This window comes from Miniopterus schreibersii (assembly GCF_964146895.1).
Source record: "Miniopterus schreibersii genome assembly, chromosome: 1".
Classification (NCBI taxonomy): Eukaryota; Metazoa; Chordata; class Mammalia; order Chiroptera; family Miniopteridae; genus Miniopterus; species Miniopterus schreibersii.
In genome coordinates, this window is record NC_138101.1 from 68129643 (window position 1) to 68149556 (window position 19914).

At 39.8% G+C, this 19914-nt stretch overlaps 1 protein-coding gene across 1 annotated transcript; it reads left to right on the plus strand.

The window, feature by feature from the left end:
* Positions 1-1913: 1913 nt before the first annotated feature.
* LRIT3 (leucine rich repeat, Ig-like and transmembrane domains 3) lies at positions 1914-19373 on the plus strand (the record flags this gene model as incomplete). The annotated part of the gene is made up of 4 exons (XM_081155560.1): positions 1914-2029; positions 4926-5398; positions 15854-16159; positions 18208-19373. 4 exons carry the CDS (start codon positions 1914-1916, stop codon positions 19371-19373), a joined length of 2061 nt encoding a protein of 686 aa, XP_081011686.1.
* Between the last annotated feature and the right edge of the window lie 541 nt (positions 19374-19914).

Genomic DNA, 19914 nt, shown 5'->3' on the forward strand with positions numbered 1-19914 from the left:
TAATAATGATAGTCAATGAACTTTAATAAATAATTTCTGAAATGAGTTGTTGGGTGTTCCCAGCTAGAGTGAAAAATGTTTTTAGCATTTCACAATTTAAAAATCTTAATGCAATTATTAACATACTTTTTAACAAAAATGACTATTGAATCCTACTGTTTCTAGATTACATGTCAGTCAATGCATATATATATTTTATATAGCAATATAATCTCTGCATATTATTATATAGTCTGCTTTTTATTACCATTTTCTATATATGCATTTCTATATATTTGCCACTAGAATTAAGTTTAATCAGAGTGGGGGTTTTTGTATGTTGTTCTTTTTTTCCTATCTTTTGTTTGTTTGAAATTTATTTTATTATGGTAAGAACATAACATGAGATTTACTACCTTCTTAACAAATTTTTAAGTGTACAATACTGTATCGGTAACTGTAAGTACAATATTGCACAGCAGATCTCTAGAACTTATTCATCTTGCTTAACTGAAATGTTATGCCTGTTGATTAGCTGTATGTTTGTTCTTTGATGTATCCTTAGCACTGGTTTTCTTGGTACATAGTAGGCACTCAATAAATATTTGTTGAATGTTGAATAAATCTGTAGTAACATATTTGTCACTTTAAATAATTACTAAGCATAGCATAATAATACATCATTGTTTAAATAGTGGGCATTTAAAATCTGTAGTATTTTATTTTAATTGAGCAAGTTCTTCTGACTTTATTGTTTCTATATTCATCCTATTAGTTTTAAATAATATTTCCCATAGTATTGTCACTTTTATAAAATTGATTCCTTTAAGAGTGTTTTGTAGTCATCGGGGTGTAAAGTACAGCATAGGGAACATAGTCAATAATAGTCTAATAACTATGTATGTTGTCAGATGGGTATGAGATTTTTTGGGATGATCACTTAAGTTTTATAATGTCTAATCACTGAGGTGTACACCTGGAACTAATATAATATTGTATATCAACTGTAACTGAAAAATAAAAAAATGATTTTAAAAAAGAGTTTTTGGTTTAAAGATGGTGGATAGAACCACCTAAGAGAAAGATTAAATGCCATACATATTTGGCATTTATGTATGCTAACTTTGCTAAGAGACAGGACAGTTAATTTTTAGCTATGGTTTGATGCCCATAACTTGGGAAATTAGCTTGGAATAAAATATATTTTTGAACAGAGATAATAGCTTTTGGTAGAAATAAGAGCTGGGAGGCCTTGCACTGTGCTGAGATGACCTGCAAGAGCCACAGGACACACTCACCGGAGCCTCAGGCCCACTTTAGCGGTGGACTGAAACATTTGGTCTAAAAAAAAAAAAAAATCTAGGTGCTGGATTTGCCTACTTTGCTTTTGGAGATAGCCAATACATGGCAATATTGATAATTCTATTCTAAATCAACTTTATATCATGTGCTTATCTTTAAAGCTAAATGTTGTAAAACTGATAGTTATGCATGCTGGTAAAAAGCAAATGCACAAAATAAAATTTATAATGTTATAACATAAGTAATCTGCCATATTTTTTAGTATCTCCTAAGACACTGAATTATTTTTGACATTACGTGTAGCTTCAAGGTATGGTAGCAATTACATCCATGGGAAGGGAATTTAATAGGCATTTCTTTAGAAATCTAGAAACAGGCAACGATTGAAATGTTCTTGACATGTGTTTGATTTTCATTTTCCTTAGAATGTGTTACTTTGCTGAAGTCATATTCAAAGGCTAGGAAGATTGAACCCCCGCAAGATACACTTGAAGGTTAAGTAACTACAGATCTCAGCTAATCCTGTGTAATCTGCTCTCCCTAAATGGCTGTTTGCGCTCCAGGCACACCAGTCTCTGAATGCTTAGGATCTGGTTTCTACCTTTTTTTTCATATAACCTCTAGAAGGAGCAATGCATCTCTTAGCATGTCTGGGCGTTGTGCTTAGCTTTTTGGAAGGAGTGAGCTGTTCGTGTCCTTCACGGTGCACCTGCGATTATCACGGCAGAAACGACGGCACGGGCTCAAGGTAGGCTCCTCTCCTGGCTACTAAGTTTTCTAATGATTCTGAGAAAAAGGGATCCACCATCCACCTTCTTTTGAAAGCAAACTGTTGATCAGAAGTCAGAGGAGAGAAGGTTGAATTTACAAAAGCTTTAATGTAATTGTGTTGATACTGGTTGCTAACTCCATTGTTTTTACCTCGAGCAGTTTAGCTCTTAAAAGCCCCTTGAATTATTTGAGACACCCAAACACATTCTGTGTTACAAAAATATTCATTGCACTTGTGTTCAGAAAACGTTCATTTCAGGAGGACAAGCTGAAATGTGTGCGGCCAGCTCGGCCTGATTGTGGGAAGCAGGGCCCAGCAGGATGCTGGGCATGCCCGGGTCATTTGCTTTCTGGGTTTTCTCTTTCATTTGAGGATTACTCACGCCAGCTGGACAGACCTTAGAAAGTAGACAGGAAGACCACAGAGTGAGATTACAGACGTTCATCCTTAGAATTTTTCATTTTGGGATATTGGAGAAAAGAAAGGGGTTTGGAAGATACAGATCAACTCTGTCAGCGGCAGACACTGGAGGGCCTGGAGAAGCTCTTTAACCTCTGGGCTGCTCTGACATCTTCCTGTGAAGTGAGAGAAATGACATACTCATAACATACATGAGTCCTTCGAGATAGAAGTTAAATGCAAAAAGGAACCCTTGTTAGCTAAACAGGATAGGCCGTGATTTTTTTTTTTTTGAGAGGATGTTTAATGACAAAACCAGATTTTTGTGTGTGACTTGGTTGATGGTCTTATAACTTTAGAGGTTATTTTGAACAGTGTGCCTCCTAAAGTAATTTGTTAAAAGAGTCGCTCAATTTATGTTCTACAGCTTTAAACTAATTAGTAGAAATTAAAACATATTATTGAGTCATTTGTCTTTTTATTCTATAAACTGAACTTCATCAACTCTTTGGTATATTTTTGAGGGACTCAGTGGTGGTTTAGGACAATGTAATAAATTAAAGGCTTACTTGGCAAAAGCTATGCAGCAGTTAATGACTCAGGCCAGGGTACTCAAGAAATAATCACAGAAATGTTTTCTTCTCCCTGGTGGCCCATTATGGATGGATTTTCTGAAAGCCATAGTGTACTATTCTTGGCAAGAGCTCTAGAAATAATCTAGCTCTACTGCTGTTATTTTATAAATGAAGAATTGAACCCATACAGAAGCTAAATGACTTGTGCATGGTCATAACACTCAGTTGATAGTGACTGGTTAGTAAAAAGACACTGGGTCTTTCAACTTCCAGTCCAGGCTTTTTTCCATTACACTGGAATGCTACCTTAATGAGTAGAAACTGGATCATTCTGGTCTAAAGTAGCACTGAAATTTGTGATAGAGAATAGAGGTGAAGAGTAGGAGGTGTCCCTAGAGGATTCTGGTGCTTCCTATGGCTTCCCCCTGAAGTCACAGACAGGAGAGGCTGGCAGTGCATCACAGCTCTGTGCGGCTTGTACAGCTCTGTACGTTATAGGCTGCCTTGAAAGCTCACTGACTTAATGTGATATGTTTCACCGAATGGCTGTTTTGTCATTTTTGTTTACTGCATGGGTAACGTATTAAAATTTAGATCATGCTTTGCAAAACATTTCATTGTTCATTTTCAGCAATCCAGTGGGAATGATTTCACAATGGGAGAGAAATAGATCTTTCTCCAAGTTAAAATGCATCTAAATTCTCTGACTCTTCATACTTTGCACTCACACATGGGACAGGCTTATTTTTCTATGCCTGTTTTACACGTGCCACTAAGCAAGATCACAATGTGACCTGTTCAAGGTCACAAGGTCACATAATTTAGTGAGCGGTGAATGAAGTAAACTCGCAGTTTCTGGTTTAGTCCTTGGGCTGGAAGCAGTGCACAAGTCACATTGTTAAAATAGAGCTCAGCTTTAAGCATCTAGTGTGAAACTTGTCCCCCCTCCCTCCCTCCCCCCTCCCCCCTCCCCCCTCCCCCCTCCCCCCTCCCCCCTCCCCCCTCCCCCCTCCCCCCCTCCCCCCTCCCCCCTCCCTCCCTCCCTCCCTCCCTCCCTCCCTCCCTCCCTCCCTCCCTCCCTCCCTCCCTCCCTCCCTCCCTTCCTTCCTTCCTTCCTTCCTTCCTTCCTTCCTTCCTTCCTTCCTTCCTTCCAGGGATCAATTTATAGCTTCAACAGGGGATTCTTTAAAAACGGGCCATTTTGTAAAGAGGTTAAGTGTGCCCTTTGGAGATGGACAGAGTGGCTTTGCAAGGTGGTTGTGTAACCCACTAGCTACGTGATCTTGGGAAGTTACCTAATGTTGGCAGGCCTCAGTTATTTTAGCTGTAAAAATAAGGCTGATGGTAAAAATAGCAGGCACCCATGGAGTGCTTATTATGTGTCAGGAATGTGCAAAATTTACATCTGTTTCAATGAAACATCCTAACAGTGCTATATGGGAAAATGAAGTTGAACAACTGGTGAGGATTGACTCTGCCACAAAAGAGGAGGCAGAGCTTAGATCTGAGCCATGATCAGCCTGACTCCAGAGCTGGTGGCTTTACCTGTCACCCAATATCCACCTCCTAAGGCTGTTTGACAATTAAGCAAGGTAATGGATGTGATGTGTGTTGCACAGGCCTGACTCATAAAGAGCTTCATCAATATTAGGTTGAACCACATGACATTACATATATTTGGTCATTTTCAACTTACAGAAATGACCATTTCATATGGTTCAACCTGGAAGAAGATGGTGATGACAAATTATTAATGAATAGGTCAGCCAGGCTGAACAAATATTTTGTGAAAACCAGTACGGAATGAAAAATTGGTGCAGGTTTCAAGTAAATATTGTTTTTTTTCAAATGGGTCTCAGAAAGCAGGTTTCCTCCCACTGCTCTTGTTGTGACACTAGGTCGGTGCTATGTAATGACCTGGACATGAACGAGTTCCCTACGCACTTCCCCGTGGACACCGTGAAGCTCCGCATAGAGAAGACCGTCATTCGCAGCATCCCCGCCGAGGCCTTCTACTACCTGCTGGAGCTCCGGTACCTCTGGGTGACCTACAATTCGGTCACCAGCCTTGAGGCCAGCAGCTTTTACAACCTCAGGCAGCTGCATGAGTTGCGCTTGGATGGGAACTCCCTGGCTGCCTTCCCTTGGGCATCTCTGCTGGACATGCCCCATCTAAGGACCCTGGACTTGCACAATAACAGAATCACCAGTGTGCCAAACGAGGCAGTCAGGTACCTGAAGAGCCTCGCCTACTTGGATTTATCAAGCAACAGACTAAGCACACTGCCGCCAGAATTCCTGGAGAGCTGGGCCCACGCACTTCCACCATCGTCCAGAAGCCCGAACCTTCCTCTGAGGAGAATTATCCTTGGTAAGCTCACAAGCCTCTGCACTCTCAGGTCCACATGATTTGCTCAGCGTACCTCCAGTGGCCCAGTCTTTTCATATTTATTGAATTTGGTTTCTTACCCTATACTTGAACTATGAATGGAATAGTACTTTATCAGTTGACCTAGGTCAATTTACCCATCTACCCTGTGTAAGGTATAATGGTAGTGTGTGTGTGTGTGTGTGTGTGTGTGTGTGTGTGTGTGTGTGTGTGTGACTAATGCTGCTATTATAGAGCCTGGAGCTGAGTGACAAAATCTACCAACCTTCCCTGGTTCTTCTGAGCACACCCCTGCCATAGCCAACCTTCTGCTCCGGTCTCCTTCAGCCCTTCATCAGGCTCTCCCAGAGGGTGAGAGGGGCATTGCCACCTGTATGAGGTGGCAGTGGTTTAATTAGTTAGGGAGGACAGCTGCCGAGTTTTCTTAATCTAAAAAGAAATGATGAAGACTCTAGTTTTTTTTACTGGCCCCAAATAGGACTCCTAATGGATTTGGTCTTAACTTAGCTGTGATTAGTTTTCTGTATTTCTATCTTGACTTTGTTTAGGTTCTATGGGTATTGTCTTGGGTTCTTAAAATGTAAACTCCTTCCAGTAAAGTCGCTCTCTTCTTTTTTCGTGTCTTCCCACAGTGCTTTGCATGGTGCTCTGCACATGGTGAATGCCCAGGAAATGCGGCTGCCCAATGAAATCAGTGAGCTGAGACGGTTCTCAGGCGTATCTGTGGGCTGTGAGGCCTTTCATACTTACCTAGGAGATGCAAGCCTGTGACTTTGCTCAATCAGTTTGATTTCCTAACATTTTTGTTCACCCAGTAAGGCTGTGTTGTGAATTTGTAAGCTATGCCCATCAGGGCTGCAGAAGAGGTTGTACTTCTAAGAAGAATGAAAGAACTAATGAGTGTTTGGCTGGTGAAATGACATAAGCCTTTTGCTGTGAGAAGCAACTAGATGCTAAATTTGTGCCAGGAATCCCTAATGACCATATCAAATATTTGCTGAAGTCAAGTACAAAAAAAAGATAAATCTGAGATTTTTTTTGATAAACAAAGAAAATGTTCTGGCAGCATTTAAATGGTTTCAGCACTGCTTTTGTTGAAAGGTGAAAGCTTTTTGGTGTTTATGAAACTAAAAGCATGAGTAATAAGAACACGATACAAAAAGGAAAAATCACAAGCTTTTCTTATATCGCTATTTCACGTTTGCCCACTGCTTACTTATCTTGTCCTTGAAACATTTTTATTAGAGAATAAAAGAAGTATCATTGGATGGTTTAGAAAAAAAGGCATGAATTTAATTTAAAAATAGTTGTGGAGTCCTTATTATGTACACTGTGAGGCACCATGTACGCCTATACTGTGGTATTTATTTATTTTAGCCACTAATTTGTACTCCTTATGAGTAAGTCTAACAGCTAGAAATTGTCTGAATTTAAACATTGAGATTCTATTTCTCTACATTTTTTCTATGTTGCTTTGGAAGCAATTCTTGGTTCTAATAGAATTAGCCAGTGGAGATATAAAGTAGAAAATAAAATCAAATTAACAAGTTGCTATCAATAGCTCTTGAATGATTAGTTACTAATATTACCTCTTGAAGAAGTCATTTATAGGACATCAATATTTTTCACTTGTGAGTTAAATCTGCTTGAGAACTTAGAGATCAAATGGCAAAGGGTTATGAAATTTTATTGTCCATGGAGATAAACAGCTTTATCTATGTTTTAGGGTTCAGATTCTTTAAAAGCAGGTTCTTTAAAGGCAGTACCATGAAAATACTTTTGGTATAACATTAAATTTCAGAGGCAGGATATGTAATCGTACATATAGCATAATCATAACTATTTTAGAATGGGCAAAGAAAAAGACTGAAAAAATACACTAGCTGTATTTTATAATACCTTCCTCTTTTGGGGGTGGGACATCTTTTCACTTTTTTATATTTTTAAAGTGTTCTGTAATGATCATGCATTACTTTAAAAATAATGATAGAATCATGATAATGAATAATAGAAGATATTCTGAAACATGTTCAGCCATGGTGGCAGCTGGCCTAGCAAAGCTGTGAGTGAGTCACACACAGAAAACTCAGTTTCCTCATCTGGAGAATGGAGATGGGAGGACTGGCCCATCTTGCTCACAGGACTGTAATGAAAACGTTAGACCTTTCATGTTATAATTCTTCAGAAGATGAGGGGGACCGCCTCTGAGGTTATGATTTTAGATCAACAATAACCCACAGCAGCTGGGACCGAGATGGGAGTGTCTTATACAGAAAGACTTCCCTACTTTGGCTTGTCATTTTAATTATATTTGAGTCTTCAAATTTCATCATTAAACTTTGGTGATGAGAACCAGTTCTAGGTTTTTAGAACTCAGTGTTTAACTGTAGCAATTCTATCTTTCCTGGCGTCTCAGAGAATTCACTCATATGCCATTCCAGTGGGATGCATTCTGCTTTTATCTCATTTTTACCGTCCTGTGTTTATTATTGTCAGCAGATAGAGGTTCTAATTGTAATAATAACAGTAATGGTTAATATTGATGGAGTGCTTGCTCAGGGCTAAGCCTAGTTCTTACACTTTACGGGTATGTCTTCTTCCCATCTCGTATTAACCCCGTTGTAAGTACCAGTTCATTTTCATTTCACAGATGAGGAAATGAGGCATGAAGTAAGCCACTTGCCCACATTCACTCACCACATAGTGCTGGAGCTGAGACACTAGTACAGGTTGTTGGGCAGCAGAGCCCATGCTCTCCCTCTCTCCTTTGTAATTCGACGTACGTATGTAATAATACCAGACTCCCTTTCCTCCCACACACATTACTTTACCGAGCTCTTTATATCGTGTATTTATATAATGAAAATTTGGGGAGGAGCTTTTCCATTACTCCCTCCCTCTTCTATATGAGTAAAAATTCCAACTTCATAAAATCGTCCTTTAGTGTATCCATAAAACATAAACTAGTGTCCTGCAAGTAAACATTTAAATTAACTGTGAAACTAGATTCGATATTTGATTTGCAATACAGGTAAATTTCCATGGCCTCCTTCTCAAGAATAAGCAGACATTTATACAGGCAGACTCCATAAGGCCTGGCGCTGTGTACCTTGGAGGGAAAGGCCCGCAGTAGAAGTTATAAAATGCCTTTTGGGTGCTTTTTCCTGGTACCCAAGTCGCTCCATTGTAAGCATGGGCTCTTCTCCGGTTCAGAATGAAGTTCACCTGAAGGGCCGCAGCCCAAGTACTTCCACAGAATTTTTGAAATGGCATTAATTTAATTCAACTCCCCAGTCCTGTGGGCATGCCTATCCTTTGCTAGAAAGTTGGCTTACTCCTTGCCAAGCGCCCTTCTGAGGACTCCCGGGGTCCCTCAGCCTCTGGAAAACTCCATGAGGTGGGTCTGAAATCATCACCACCCCTTTTCATGCTGATAAAGAGGCAGAGTCAAGCTTCTAATTCACAGTCCATCTCCGGAGGTATCATTCGTTTATTCTTTACTTTTTTCTTTATTTATACTTTTAATTGGGGTGACATTGGTTAATAAAACTACATGTCCCAGGTGTACAATTCTATAATCCATCGTCTGTATATTGCATTGTGGGTTCACTACCCCAAGTCAAGTCTCCTTCCATCACCATTTATCCCCCTTTACCCTCTTCTGCCTCCCCCACCCCCCTTTCCTCTGGTCATCACCATACTCTTGTTTGTGTCTATGAGGATTTTTTCTCTTTGCTTAATCTTTTCATCTCTTTTCACCCAGCCCTGCAACGCCCCTTCCCTCTGACAGCTGTCAGTCTGTTCTCTTTATCTATCAGTCTGTTTCTATTTTGTTTGTTAGTTAATTTTGTTCATTAGATTCCACATATGAGTGAAATCGTATGGTACTTGTCTTTCTCAGACTGGCTTATTTCCCTTAGCATATGAAAGGCCCATCCGTACAGTTGCAAAGGGTAAGATTTCCTTCTTTTTTACTGCTGAGTAGCACACTTTTTTTAAATTGAAGAACTGAGGTATAATTTGCATACAGTGGATCTTAAGTGTATAATTTGGTAAATGATGATACGTGTGCACTCCCACAAATCCTCCTACCTCATCAAGATACAGGATAATTTCATTATCGGGATGTTCCCCTGCCCCCCACCCCCCCACCCTGTGCCCTTTCTCAGCCAATCTCCTCCCGCCCCGGCAACACTTTTTATTTCTCTCCCCATTGGTTAACTTTGCCTTAAAATTCCATATAAATGGACTCATGTAAGAGACACTCTTGTGCCTGGCTGCTTTCCCTCAGCATTGTATTTCTGAGACCCATCCATGTGTTGGTAGGTTCTCATCAGTGAGTCCTATTCAGTTTTATGAATGTACCAACTGTTCATTCTTTCTCCTGTTGTTGGACACATGGGCTGTTTCCACTTGTTAACTTTTATGAATTAAGCTGCTATTTACATTCTTGTGTAAAGCTTTTGTAACATATATATATATATATATATATATATATATATATATTTTTTTTTTTTTTTTAATTTGTCTTTATTGTTAAAAGTATTACAGATGTCTCCCTTTTTTCCCCATTGACCCCCCCACCCCATACCCATCCCCCAAAGAACTTATATGCATATATGCATAACTCATGGACATAGAGAGTAGTTCAGTGAAGGCCTGGGGGTCGGGTATAGCATATATTTTGATTTCTCTTGGGTAAATTCTTAGGATTGAAATTGCTAGGTCATAGGATAACTATATAACTAAGTTATAACTATAACTCAGTATAGTTATATGTGTAAAACTATATATAGTTTTATCTATATGTTACATATATATAACTTTTTCAGAAACTGCCCGTTTGTAAAGAGGCTGGACCATTTCACACTCTCCCTAGCACTGCAAAACGGTCTGCTCGCTCCATCTCGTCACCAGTACAAGCGCCTTTTCCATCTCAGCCGTGTGGGGGTGGAGTGGGTGGGGCAGCTTCACACTGTGATTTAATTTGCATTTCCCTCATGACTACAGGCGGTCCTGGACTCACGATGGCCCGAAGTACAGTGGTTCAACTTACGGTTTTTCAACTTTACCATGGTGCAAAAGTGATACAAATTCAGTAGAAACTGTATTTCAAATTTTAAATTTTGAGTTTCCAAAGCTAGCGATTAGCATTATGATGCTCCTTTGGGATGCAGGGCAATGACAGTGAGCCTCAGCTCCCACTCAGCCATGGGATCACGGGGGTCAACAACTAATACTCTAGAGTGTACTGTGCTGTCAGTGTCTTTTGGATATTTTGTCTTATGTTTTTGCATCCTGTAATGTCCACAAAATGCCCATCTGTGTCTCCTGCTTCTTGTGGGATGAAACTCAAGATAATTCACTGTAGGCTAACATGAATGTCCTGAGCACTGTCAAGGTAGGCTAGGCTAAGCTGTGATGTTTGGTCGGTTAGGTGTAGCAAATGCATTTTAGACTTGCAATATTTACAATCTACCATGGGCCTAGCAGGATGTAACCCCATTGCAAGTCAAGGAACATCTATAATGATAATGACCTTGTTTTAATTTGCTAATTGGCCATAGTATATTCCTCTATAATTTTCTAAGATTGTTTATCTTTTACTTTTTTTATTATTGAATACAAGTCTTTTGTCGGTTATATGCATTATGAATATTTTCTTCAAGTCTGTGGTTTGTTCATTTTCTTCATGGTGTCTTTGGTAAGAAAGTTTTAAATATTGAGGACATCTGATTTATCAGTTTTTCCTTTCATAGTTAAGTGCTCTCTGTGTCCCATGTAGGAAATATTTGCTCACCCACAGGTCACAGAGATATCCTACTTTCTTTATAGTGTTAACTTTAGATCCTTAGTTTTTATACTTATGACTGTGATCCATCTCAAAATAGTTTTCGAGTATAGTGTGAAATGGGGATTGAGGTTTATTTTTCAAGGCAGATGTGCAGTGTTCCAGCACCATTTGCTGAGATACTTTTCTTCTCCCCTTGACTTGTTAAACGCCCTGCCTCAGAGCTCACTTAGGCATGTTCTTCGCCTTAAAGAGTTTTAGTTTGCAGAAAAACTGTTGTACAGGAATTTATTGCTGACTTTTCACAAAAAATTAGCCCATTTAATCCTACTACTAAGATGCATGGAAAACATTACCCTTTTAGAAAAACGATAAGGCAAAGTCCACTTGGCCCTCACCAAGAATAGCCAAGTAAAATAAATTAATTAATGCAAATAACTGTGACTGTGGTTGGTATGTTGCTTTGAAGGAATGCAGTACAAGTAACACTTTAACTTTGGAGGGTTCTTGTACCTTTGTCCCCAGAAGAAAAAACACTCGATGAATATGTTCAGCACTTAGATTGCTGTTATTCAGGTTTTAAAAGTTGTACCTTTGACCTCAGATATTTCAAAGCTGGAATAAATACATACTTTGTTCTTCAGGGATTTAAAATTTTTTTCCTGGTTTATATAACTTTTAGATATAACAAGATGGATTAATTTTTAAAAGAATGTTGTTTCATTGTTAACACATTTTATAACAGTTTCAAAGCATGAATGAAACTGCTAACGTTATAGCTCTTTGATCTTTCCCCCATAGACGTTTGTGCTCCAGGTATCGCTTTGACATTTGCTATTTGTAAATAACAGGACTTATAACTGCCACCTGCGGCTCCAGCTGCTTTTAGGCGATGAGGGAATGAGTTACCCTAGAAGGAGTATTAGATTAGGAGGCTTCAACATGTGGGACTCAGGACTACTTACAAAGTCAAGAAAGTGATCTCTTTGTGCTTTCCTGTCCTTTGGTGTGAAATTGGAAAAATCACACTGGCTCCCCGAGGTCAACGTAGGACAAAAACGTGGTGGTAGAAAATGAGAACTTTAAGATCAGGATAGGTAGGTTCAAATCCTGACGGCATCCAGCTGGCAGACCCCTGAACCTCCCGGAGCACTGGGTTTCTCTTCTTTAAAGTGAGGATGATGCTAATATCACCCATCCATCCTGTGGTCAGGATTGAGGTAGACAGATCCCTTAGCATGCATGGCACTGTTGGGAGACAATTTTCCGTGGTCTCTCACATCTCTGCGTGTTTTCTGAGCAGAGGCAGGCACTGCCTTTTGTCCTGAACTGTCTTTTCATGGATGTCTGTGTAGAGAGCCGCTTGCTTTGGAAGGGAGAGGTATGTCTCCCTCCAGAGCAAAGAGCAGCATGCTTACTGCCCAGTTAATAAAGATAATGTCTCTCTCCAGAGCTGTGAGTAATGAACTGTCCTTCATCCCTGACCAGGTGTCTTGTGTCTTCTGCCAACATCTATGAAATCGGTGAACTGGGATGAGTTGGTCACCTTAGAGTAGGATAAAACTCAGTCCTTTTACAATTCTTGACAAGTGCAGTCTTTGCAACATAGGAGGCAATTGATAACTGTAAACTTGTATTGTTATTATCTTATAAAGAAAAAATCTGGAAGAACAAGTGTTTTGAAAGCATAAAGTATTCTGCACATATTAGTTATTATATGACAGAATGAATTTGATATCTGTTGGCAGACTGAGTAGAATTCAAATTAATATCAGGGAACTGGTCATAGATTCACAGGACTAAATGTAAGAGGAAGAAGCCTAAGGTACTTCACCAGGGAAGAAAAGGAATCTCTAAGATAGAAGATTAAAAAACACCCCAGTAAACTTTCACCGATACTGGCAGAAGAATATGAACAAGTCATGAAGTGCTGTTATAATAAAAGAGGCATAAATTGAAATCTAGAATTTATGATGAACAGTTAAATCTTCCACCATGATTGGAATTTTTAAAAATTGCAAATCTGTCTTTTCTCCTTAGGAGTCATTGTATAATCTACTCCATTCATAAGAAGCCATAACCAGAAATCTTTCTGAGGTAAATCCTTTCAACCTTGGGCTTTATGGGAGGCTGCTATGGGCCATCACCCGTAAGATCACTACAGAGACTTTTGTCTGACTACAGGCTCTGAAGCACCATCTGAGATCCTTCTGAGATCTTAGCAAATGCTTTTACAGTCTTGCCCATTCTGGATATGATTGTCATTCTGAAGCTCTTTCTTAATTTGAGAATTTTGGAGAGGCTCAGAGTAAAAAATAGTTTTATTATTTTTTTAATTTTTCAATTACAGTTTACATTCAAGATTATTTTATATTGGTTTCAGGTGTACAGCATAGTGGTTAGACAATCATATACTTTACAAAGTGGTCCCCCCAATATCTCAAGTACCCACCTGGCACTATATAGTTATTACAATATTATTAACTGTATTCTCTAGGCTGTTCTTTACATCTTCATGACAATTCTGTAACTACCAATTTGTACTTTTTTTTTTTTTAAACATATCTTTATTGATTTCAGACAAAGGAAAGGAGGGGAAGAGAGAGAGATAGAAACATCAATGATGAGAGTCATTGATTGGCTTCCTAGCCCGCAACCCGGGCATGTGCCCTGACAGGGAATCGAACCCCGATCTCCTGGATCCTAGGTCGATGCTCAACCGCTGAGCCACGCCTGGCTGGGCCAATTTGTACTTCTTAATCCCTTCACTTTTATCACCCAGTTCCCCAGCCCCACCTCTTCTCTGGCAACCATCAGTCTGATCTCTGTATATATGAGTCTGTTTCTGTTTTGTTTGTTTATTTTGCTCTTTAGATTCCACTTATAAGTGAAATCATATGGTATTTGTTTTTCTCTGTCTGGCTTATTTCACTTAGCATAATACCCTCTAGATCTGTCCATGCTGTTGCAAATATTAGGTAGCATTATTTTTTATGGCCAAGTAATATTCCATCGTGTGTGTGTGTGTGTGTGTGTGTGTGTACACACTCCACAGCTTTTTTATCTACTGGTCTATTGATAGGCACTTGTGTTGCTTTATCTCGGCTATTGTAAATAATGATGCAATGAACACAGAGGTGCATATATTCTTTTCTTTTTTTTTAAAGTTTTTAATTTTTGTTCAAAATATTACAGATGTCCCTTTTTCTCCCCAATTACCTATTCCACCCCGTCCCACCCCCCTCCCCAGTCCCTCTCCACACCATTGTTCATGTCCTTAGGTTGTGCATATACGCATATAAGTTCTTTGGTTAATCTCTCCCCCTCCACCCATCCCTCTGAGATTTGTCAGTCTGATCCATGCTTCCATGTCATTGAACCATTTCTGTTTAATCAGTGTTTTGGGTTTCTTCAGATATATACCCAGAAGTGGAACCGCTGGGTCATAAGGCAGTTCCATTTTTAATTTTTTGAGGAAACTCCATACTGAAACAGTTTTATTATTGAACCCAACACGTTTTGTTTCTTTATATTTATATTAGCTTTTTCACATAGAAAAATATTCTATATTTATATTTCATATTTTCCTTTAGGTGATATCTTTTCTTTACATCTTATTATGAGCAGCAAGAAGACACCAGGCAGCAGTTCAACAGTCTGTGTGGAAACATCCTTAGCTAGAACATTTATTTATTGAATATGTTTTCTACTTTCCATATTAACCACAGGTGACAGCGTTGCTAAACTTTCTGCCACTCCATAACAAGGGTCCCTTTTCCTCTCGTTTCCAGTAGCCTTTTCCTCACTTTCCTTTAAGCTCACTCTGACAGCCTCCTGGAAGGCCAAAACATTTCAGCTAATAACTCTGAGAGCAGAGGCAGATCCTGAAGGCACTTGCAACTAGAGGCTGTCAGCCAACTGTGTTCCTGGCTGCTGATTGTCTCTTGAAGGGAGATTTGGACACTGCACTTCCATGGCTACCACATATGACAGTTATGCCAAGCCATGTTCTAACCTCTACCAATCTTCCAGTCTTATCTCCTGACATTGCCTGCATCTCACCCAGTGCTTTTGCTACATAGAAGTTGTACTACCTCAATATACCTTCAGATCACCCACACCATGACCTAGTGCAGGCTGAGTTAGGTGCCTCTCGGCACCCTTTAATACTTATAATATAGGATCTTTCACAGCACCCTAGGAATATCTCTATCATGGTGTTTATGGCATTCTGTGCTACTAGGATTCAAATCTTGGCTCTGACATAGTTAGCTATGTGACCTTGGTCAAATTATTTGATTTCTCTGTGTTTTAGCTTCTTCATCTTTCAAAGGGGGATAATAATACTCTCCTCCTCATAGGGTTGTTGGGATTAAGTGAGATAATACTGGTAAGTACTTAGAACAAAGGACAGAGTAGGTGCTCAATGACTGTTAGCTACGACCATTAATGATCTGGACTGACAGGATTTGTTCATTCTGGTGGCTGGATTGCAGGGCAAAACTGATAGAGGTGACTTGATTTCATCCCTCATAGTACTTCTGTTTTTAGGGAGACAGTGCAGACACCTGCTTCTCCAAAAGGCTGTGATGTAAACTGAAGCCATCAGAATAACCTTTATCAGCCTTTTCCTCCCTCTGGTTTAGGTCTGCAGGACAACCCGTGGTTCTGCGACTGTCACATTTCCAAAATGATCGAGGTGTCCAAAGTTGCTGACCCTGCCATAGTACTTCTTGATCCACTGATGGTCTGCAGTGAGCCTGAGCGCCTGACGGGGATTTCATTTCAGCGGGCTGAGTTGGATCAGTGTCTGAGGCCATCGGTGATGACCTCGGCCACCCAAATCACGTCTGCTCTGGGGAGTAATGTCCTGCTGCGGTGTGATGCCACTGGCTACCCCACCCCACAACTCACATGGACCAGATCTGACAGCTCACCGGTTAATTATACAGGTATTTTCCTAATTCAGGCCTATGTTGAGACAAAGAATTTTCAAAGATCTGTATTTAATCTCATGTTTTGGGAAGATTTGCAATTGGCTGGTTAATTCTAATAAAATATGCCAAGATTATTAGGTAAAAGGGATTTGAAAGGTTCATTTTATTGGTTAATGTTTTCCTCAGTTTATCTGACTAGCTACATAGATGAAATTAGAGCATCTGATTTTTTTCTTAGAAAACAACATGATCCAGTGCATGAATGACTGTAGAGAAGGCCTTTGTCTTGTTGTGTCCTCCTGGATACTGCTCACTTTAAAATACATAACCAGCCCTAGCTGGTTTGGTCAATGGTTAGAACATTGGCCAAAAAACTGAAGGGTCCCGGGTTTGATTCTGGCCAAGGGTATGTATGTCAGTTGCAGGCTTGATCCCCTGGCCCCAGTCGGGGCCTGTGCCAGAGGCAACCACTCCATGTGTCTCTTTCACATCAATGTATCTCTCTGTCTCTTGCTCTACCCTCTACTCTTTCTGAAAAAGAATGGAAAAATATCCTCAGGTGAGAATTAAAAAAAAGTAAAAGAAATAAAAACAAAAATAAAAATGTATAACCATTACAATTTCCTCAGAAGGGATTTTCATACCAGTTTCTCATTTTTAATGATTTTTAATTTTTAAAAAAATATATCTTTATTGATTTCAGAGAGAGGAAAGGAGAGGGAGAGAGAGAGATAGAAATATCAATGATGAGAGAGTCATTGATCAAGCCCACAACCTGGGCATGTGCCCTGACCAGGAATTGAACCCCCATTGCCTGGATCCTAGGTCAATGCTCAACTGCTGAGCTACACCCAGCCGGGCTTAATGATTTTTTAAATAATTACATGCTAACATTATTATGAATCAAAAGGCATAATTTTAGAAATATTGGTTTCATAGACTTTTCAGATCCTATTATGACCAAGTCAGTGCTTTGGCCTTAGTTTCAATAGTGGTATTCTGATAATTAAAGCAATATATCCTTAAAACTTTTAAAAATTAAATTAAATCAAGGTTCAAATAATGAAACCTGATGAAATAATAAAAAAAATCAAACCTAATATCTCTACAACTAGATGGTAAATGGACCATACCTTGAGGTAGTGAGTTAAATTTGGGGCTCCTCGAATACTACTTAGTTTATGATTAGTCTTCAGAAAGCTTCAGAAGTGAAGACAGAATGGAAATATGTTATATTTAAGTGTTTAGGAAAGTAAAATTCCAATTTTTAAAAAACTATATATTATTCTGCAAGTAAAAGAATCCATGGTTTATTAGTTTATATAAACTAAATATAAAATGAAAGCTTGAGAACTGAAAATATGACCCCTCCATGCCAGAAAATGATCTGCTGTACCCTCTGTAGATAGATAGCATTTCATTAAAATGAATAAGTACTTGGGGAAATATTTAATTAAAGTCTTATGATAAACATTTTATAAAACTTCAGTGAATTAAAATTGGAAGGGATCTTTGGGATCACTTTCTTATCCCCTAATATTTTTCTTTTTAAACATTGGCTGTAGCTGTGTTCCAACAGAATTTTATTTTGAACACTGAAATTTGAATTTCATATCATTTTCTTCTTCTTAAATTTATCTTTCTTGTTAAAAGTATTACAGATGTCCCCTTTTCCCCTCATTGACCCTCTCTACCCTGCTTTTGCCCCCCCCCCCCCAGTTAGAAGTACAGAAACTGAGGCCTAAAGACACGAATTGACTTGTCTGAAATTAAATATTACTTAGTGGACAAAAGTTTACTAAAATCAAGTCTCCCAATTCACAGTACCGTGTCTTTTAAAAATACAACTCCCCATATACTCAGGGCACCTGGCATGACCTAGACCTTCATGTAGGCATTTTACGGAACCATCACCCGCCATCAGGGACTTGCTGTGTGCCCTTTCCCTCTTGGCTTATGGGAAAGGGGTGCATGTAGAACCAAATAGTTGCTTCTTTCTCAGTTGGCACGTTGCTTTTTTCCTTTATCCCCCCCTCACAGAGTTATATACTTTTTTATTCCAGTAATTCAGGAATCTCCAAGGGAAGGAGTCAGATGGTCCATAATAAGCCTGACAGGCATTTCGTACAAGGATGCTGGGGATTACAAATGTAAGGCCAAAAATTTGGCTGGGATGTCAGAAGCCGTGGTTACTGTGACAGTGGTTGGTGTTGTCACAACCACGGTAGCATCAGACACCTCTGAAAGAAGAGCCAGAGATCACCCTGAGCGAGCGGTCCAGCCAGGATCTAGAAGGTCGCCATCCATACGCGGGTCATTGTCACCTCCCTGGCTTCCCTCCTCCTCTTCTTTCTCTGCCTCTTCTTCCACTTTTCTTTCTATTTCTGCTTCCTCTCCTCCTTCTGCTGTTTCCTTCTCCTCACATCCTTTCTTCTTCTCCACTGTTTCTTCAACCACAGCTCTAAGCCCTAAAATTTCAACAAGCACCACCACGGCCAGCCGGCAGCCACTCCAGCTCCATCCAGATGGGAAAAGAAATTTAAAGGAGGTGGAGATGGGGGGAAGTAAGCTTCCCCCAGCTGGTGCAAGTAAAAAAGAGGAGCTGGCACTATTGGATCGAACAGCGCCTATGGAGACGAACACCACAATAGAAAATCTCAGGGCGGTCAGTGAGACCAAAGAGAGTGTGACCTTGAGGTGGAACACCGTCAACCCCTCGCATGACTCTGAGGTGACCGTGTTGTATTCCAAGCACGGCGAAAAGGACCTGCTGCTGCTGAACGCGGACTCCAGCAAGAACCAAGTAACCATAGATGGCTTGGAGCCTGGGAGGCAATACATAGCATGTGTCTGTCCCAAAGGAGTGCCTCCCCAGGAAGACCAGTGCGTCACCTTTTCTACCGACAGAGCTGAAGAAGGTCCTTCTCAAGAGCCCTTGCTGATTGCGGTGAGCGGCACTGCCTGTGTTGTTTCCTTGCCACTGATTTTTTTCCTGTTGTACAAAGTTTGCAAGCTGCAATGGAAGTCAGAATCCTTCTGGGAAGGTGATTTGGCAGAAGAGACTTATATCCAATTTGAAACCCTGTCCCCAAGGTCTCAAAGTATAGGGGACCTTTGGACCGGAAGGCACAGTGATGATTCAGAAAAATTGCTGCTTTGTTCTGGGTCACGTGTGGAGTCTCAGGTGACTTTTAGAAGTGAGGGCTCTGGACCAGAGTATTATAGCTAAGGTTTTATAGCTCAGGCACACAAGAGCCCACACAATTTCTTCCAAAAAATGAAGAATCTGAGGGTGTATTTGATTCTTTGTTTGGGTGACTTTTAGACAGACTTTCGCATCCTCCATAAAAATCACAAATGGAGTGATTTTAATTGTGTTTAATAAAACTACCATCAGGCCTCTGAACTGGACAGATAATCTTGACTTTTGTTGTGTGGAAGATGTACATAGAAATAAATGTTAAAGCAGTGCTTTGCAAATTAGAAGTATATTTTAGGGTAATGTTTTAGTTCTTAAAAATAAATTCATGTGAAAAATAGTTGTAAAAAAGTAAAGTCTGAATTTTTAAAAGCTAGATTTGGGGCAGGGAAGAAAGATTAGTATAACCAGCTAAGCCTTGATGTTCATTCATGTCTGAAGTGCTTTATGGCATTTGCTGTGGATATTTGCTGCCATTGCCTAGTGGGCGAGAGTGGAATAGTACAGAATTTTGCATTGACTAAGGTTAAATCCAACCCAGTGGAGACAGAGGGCTCTAGCCTCTTGGTAC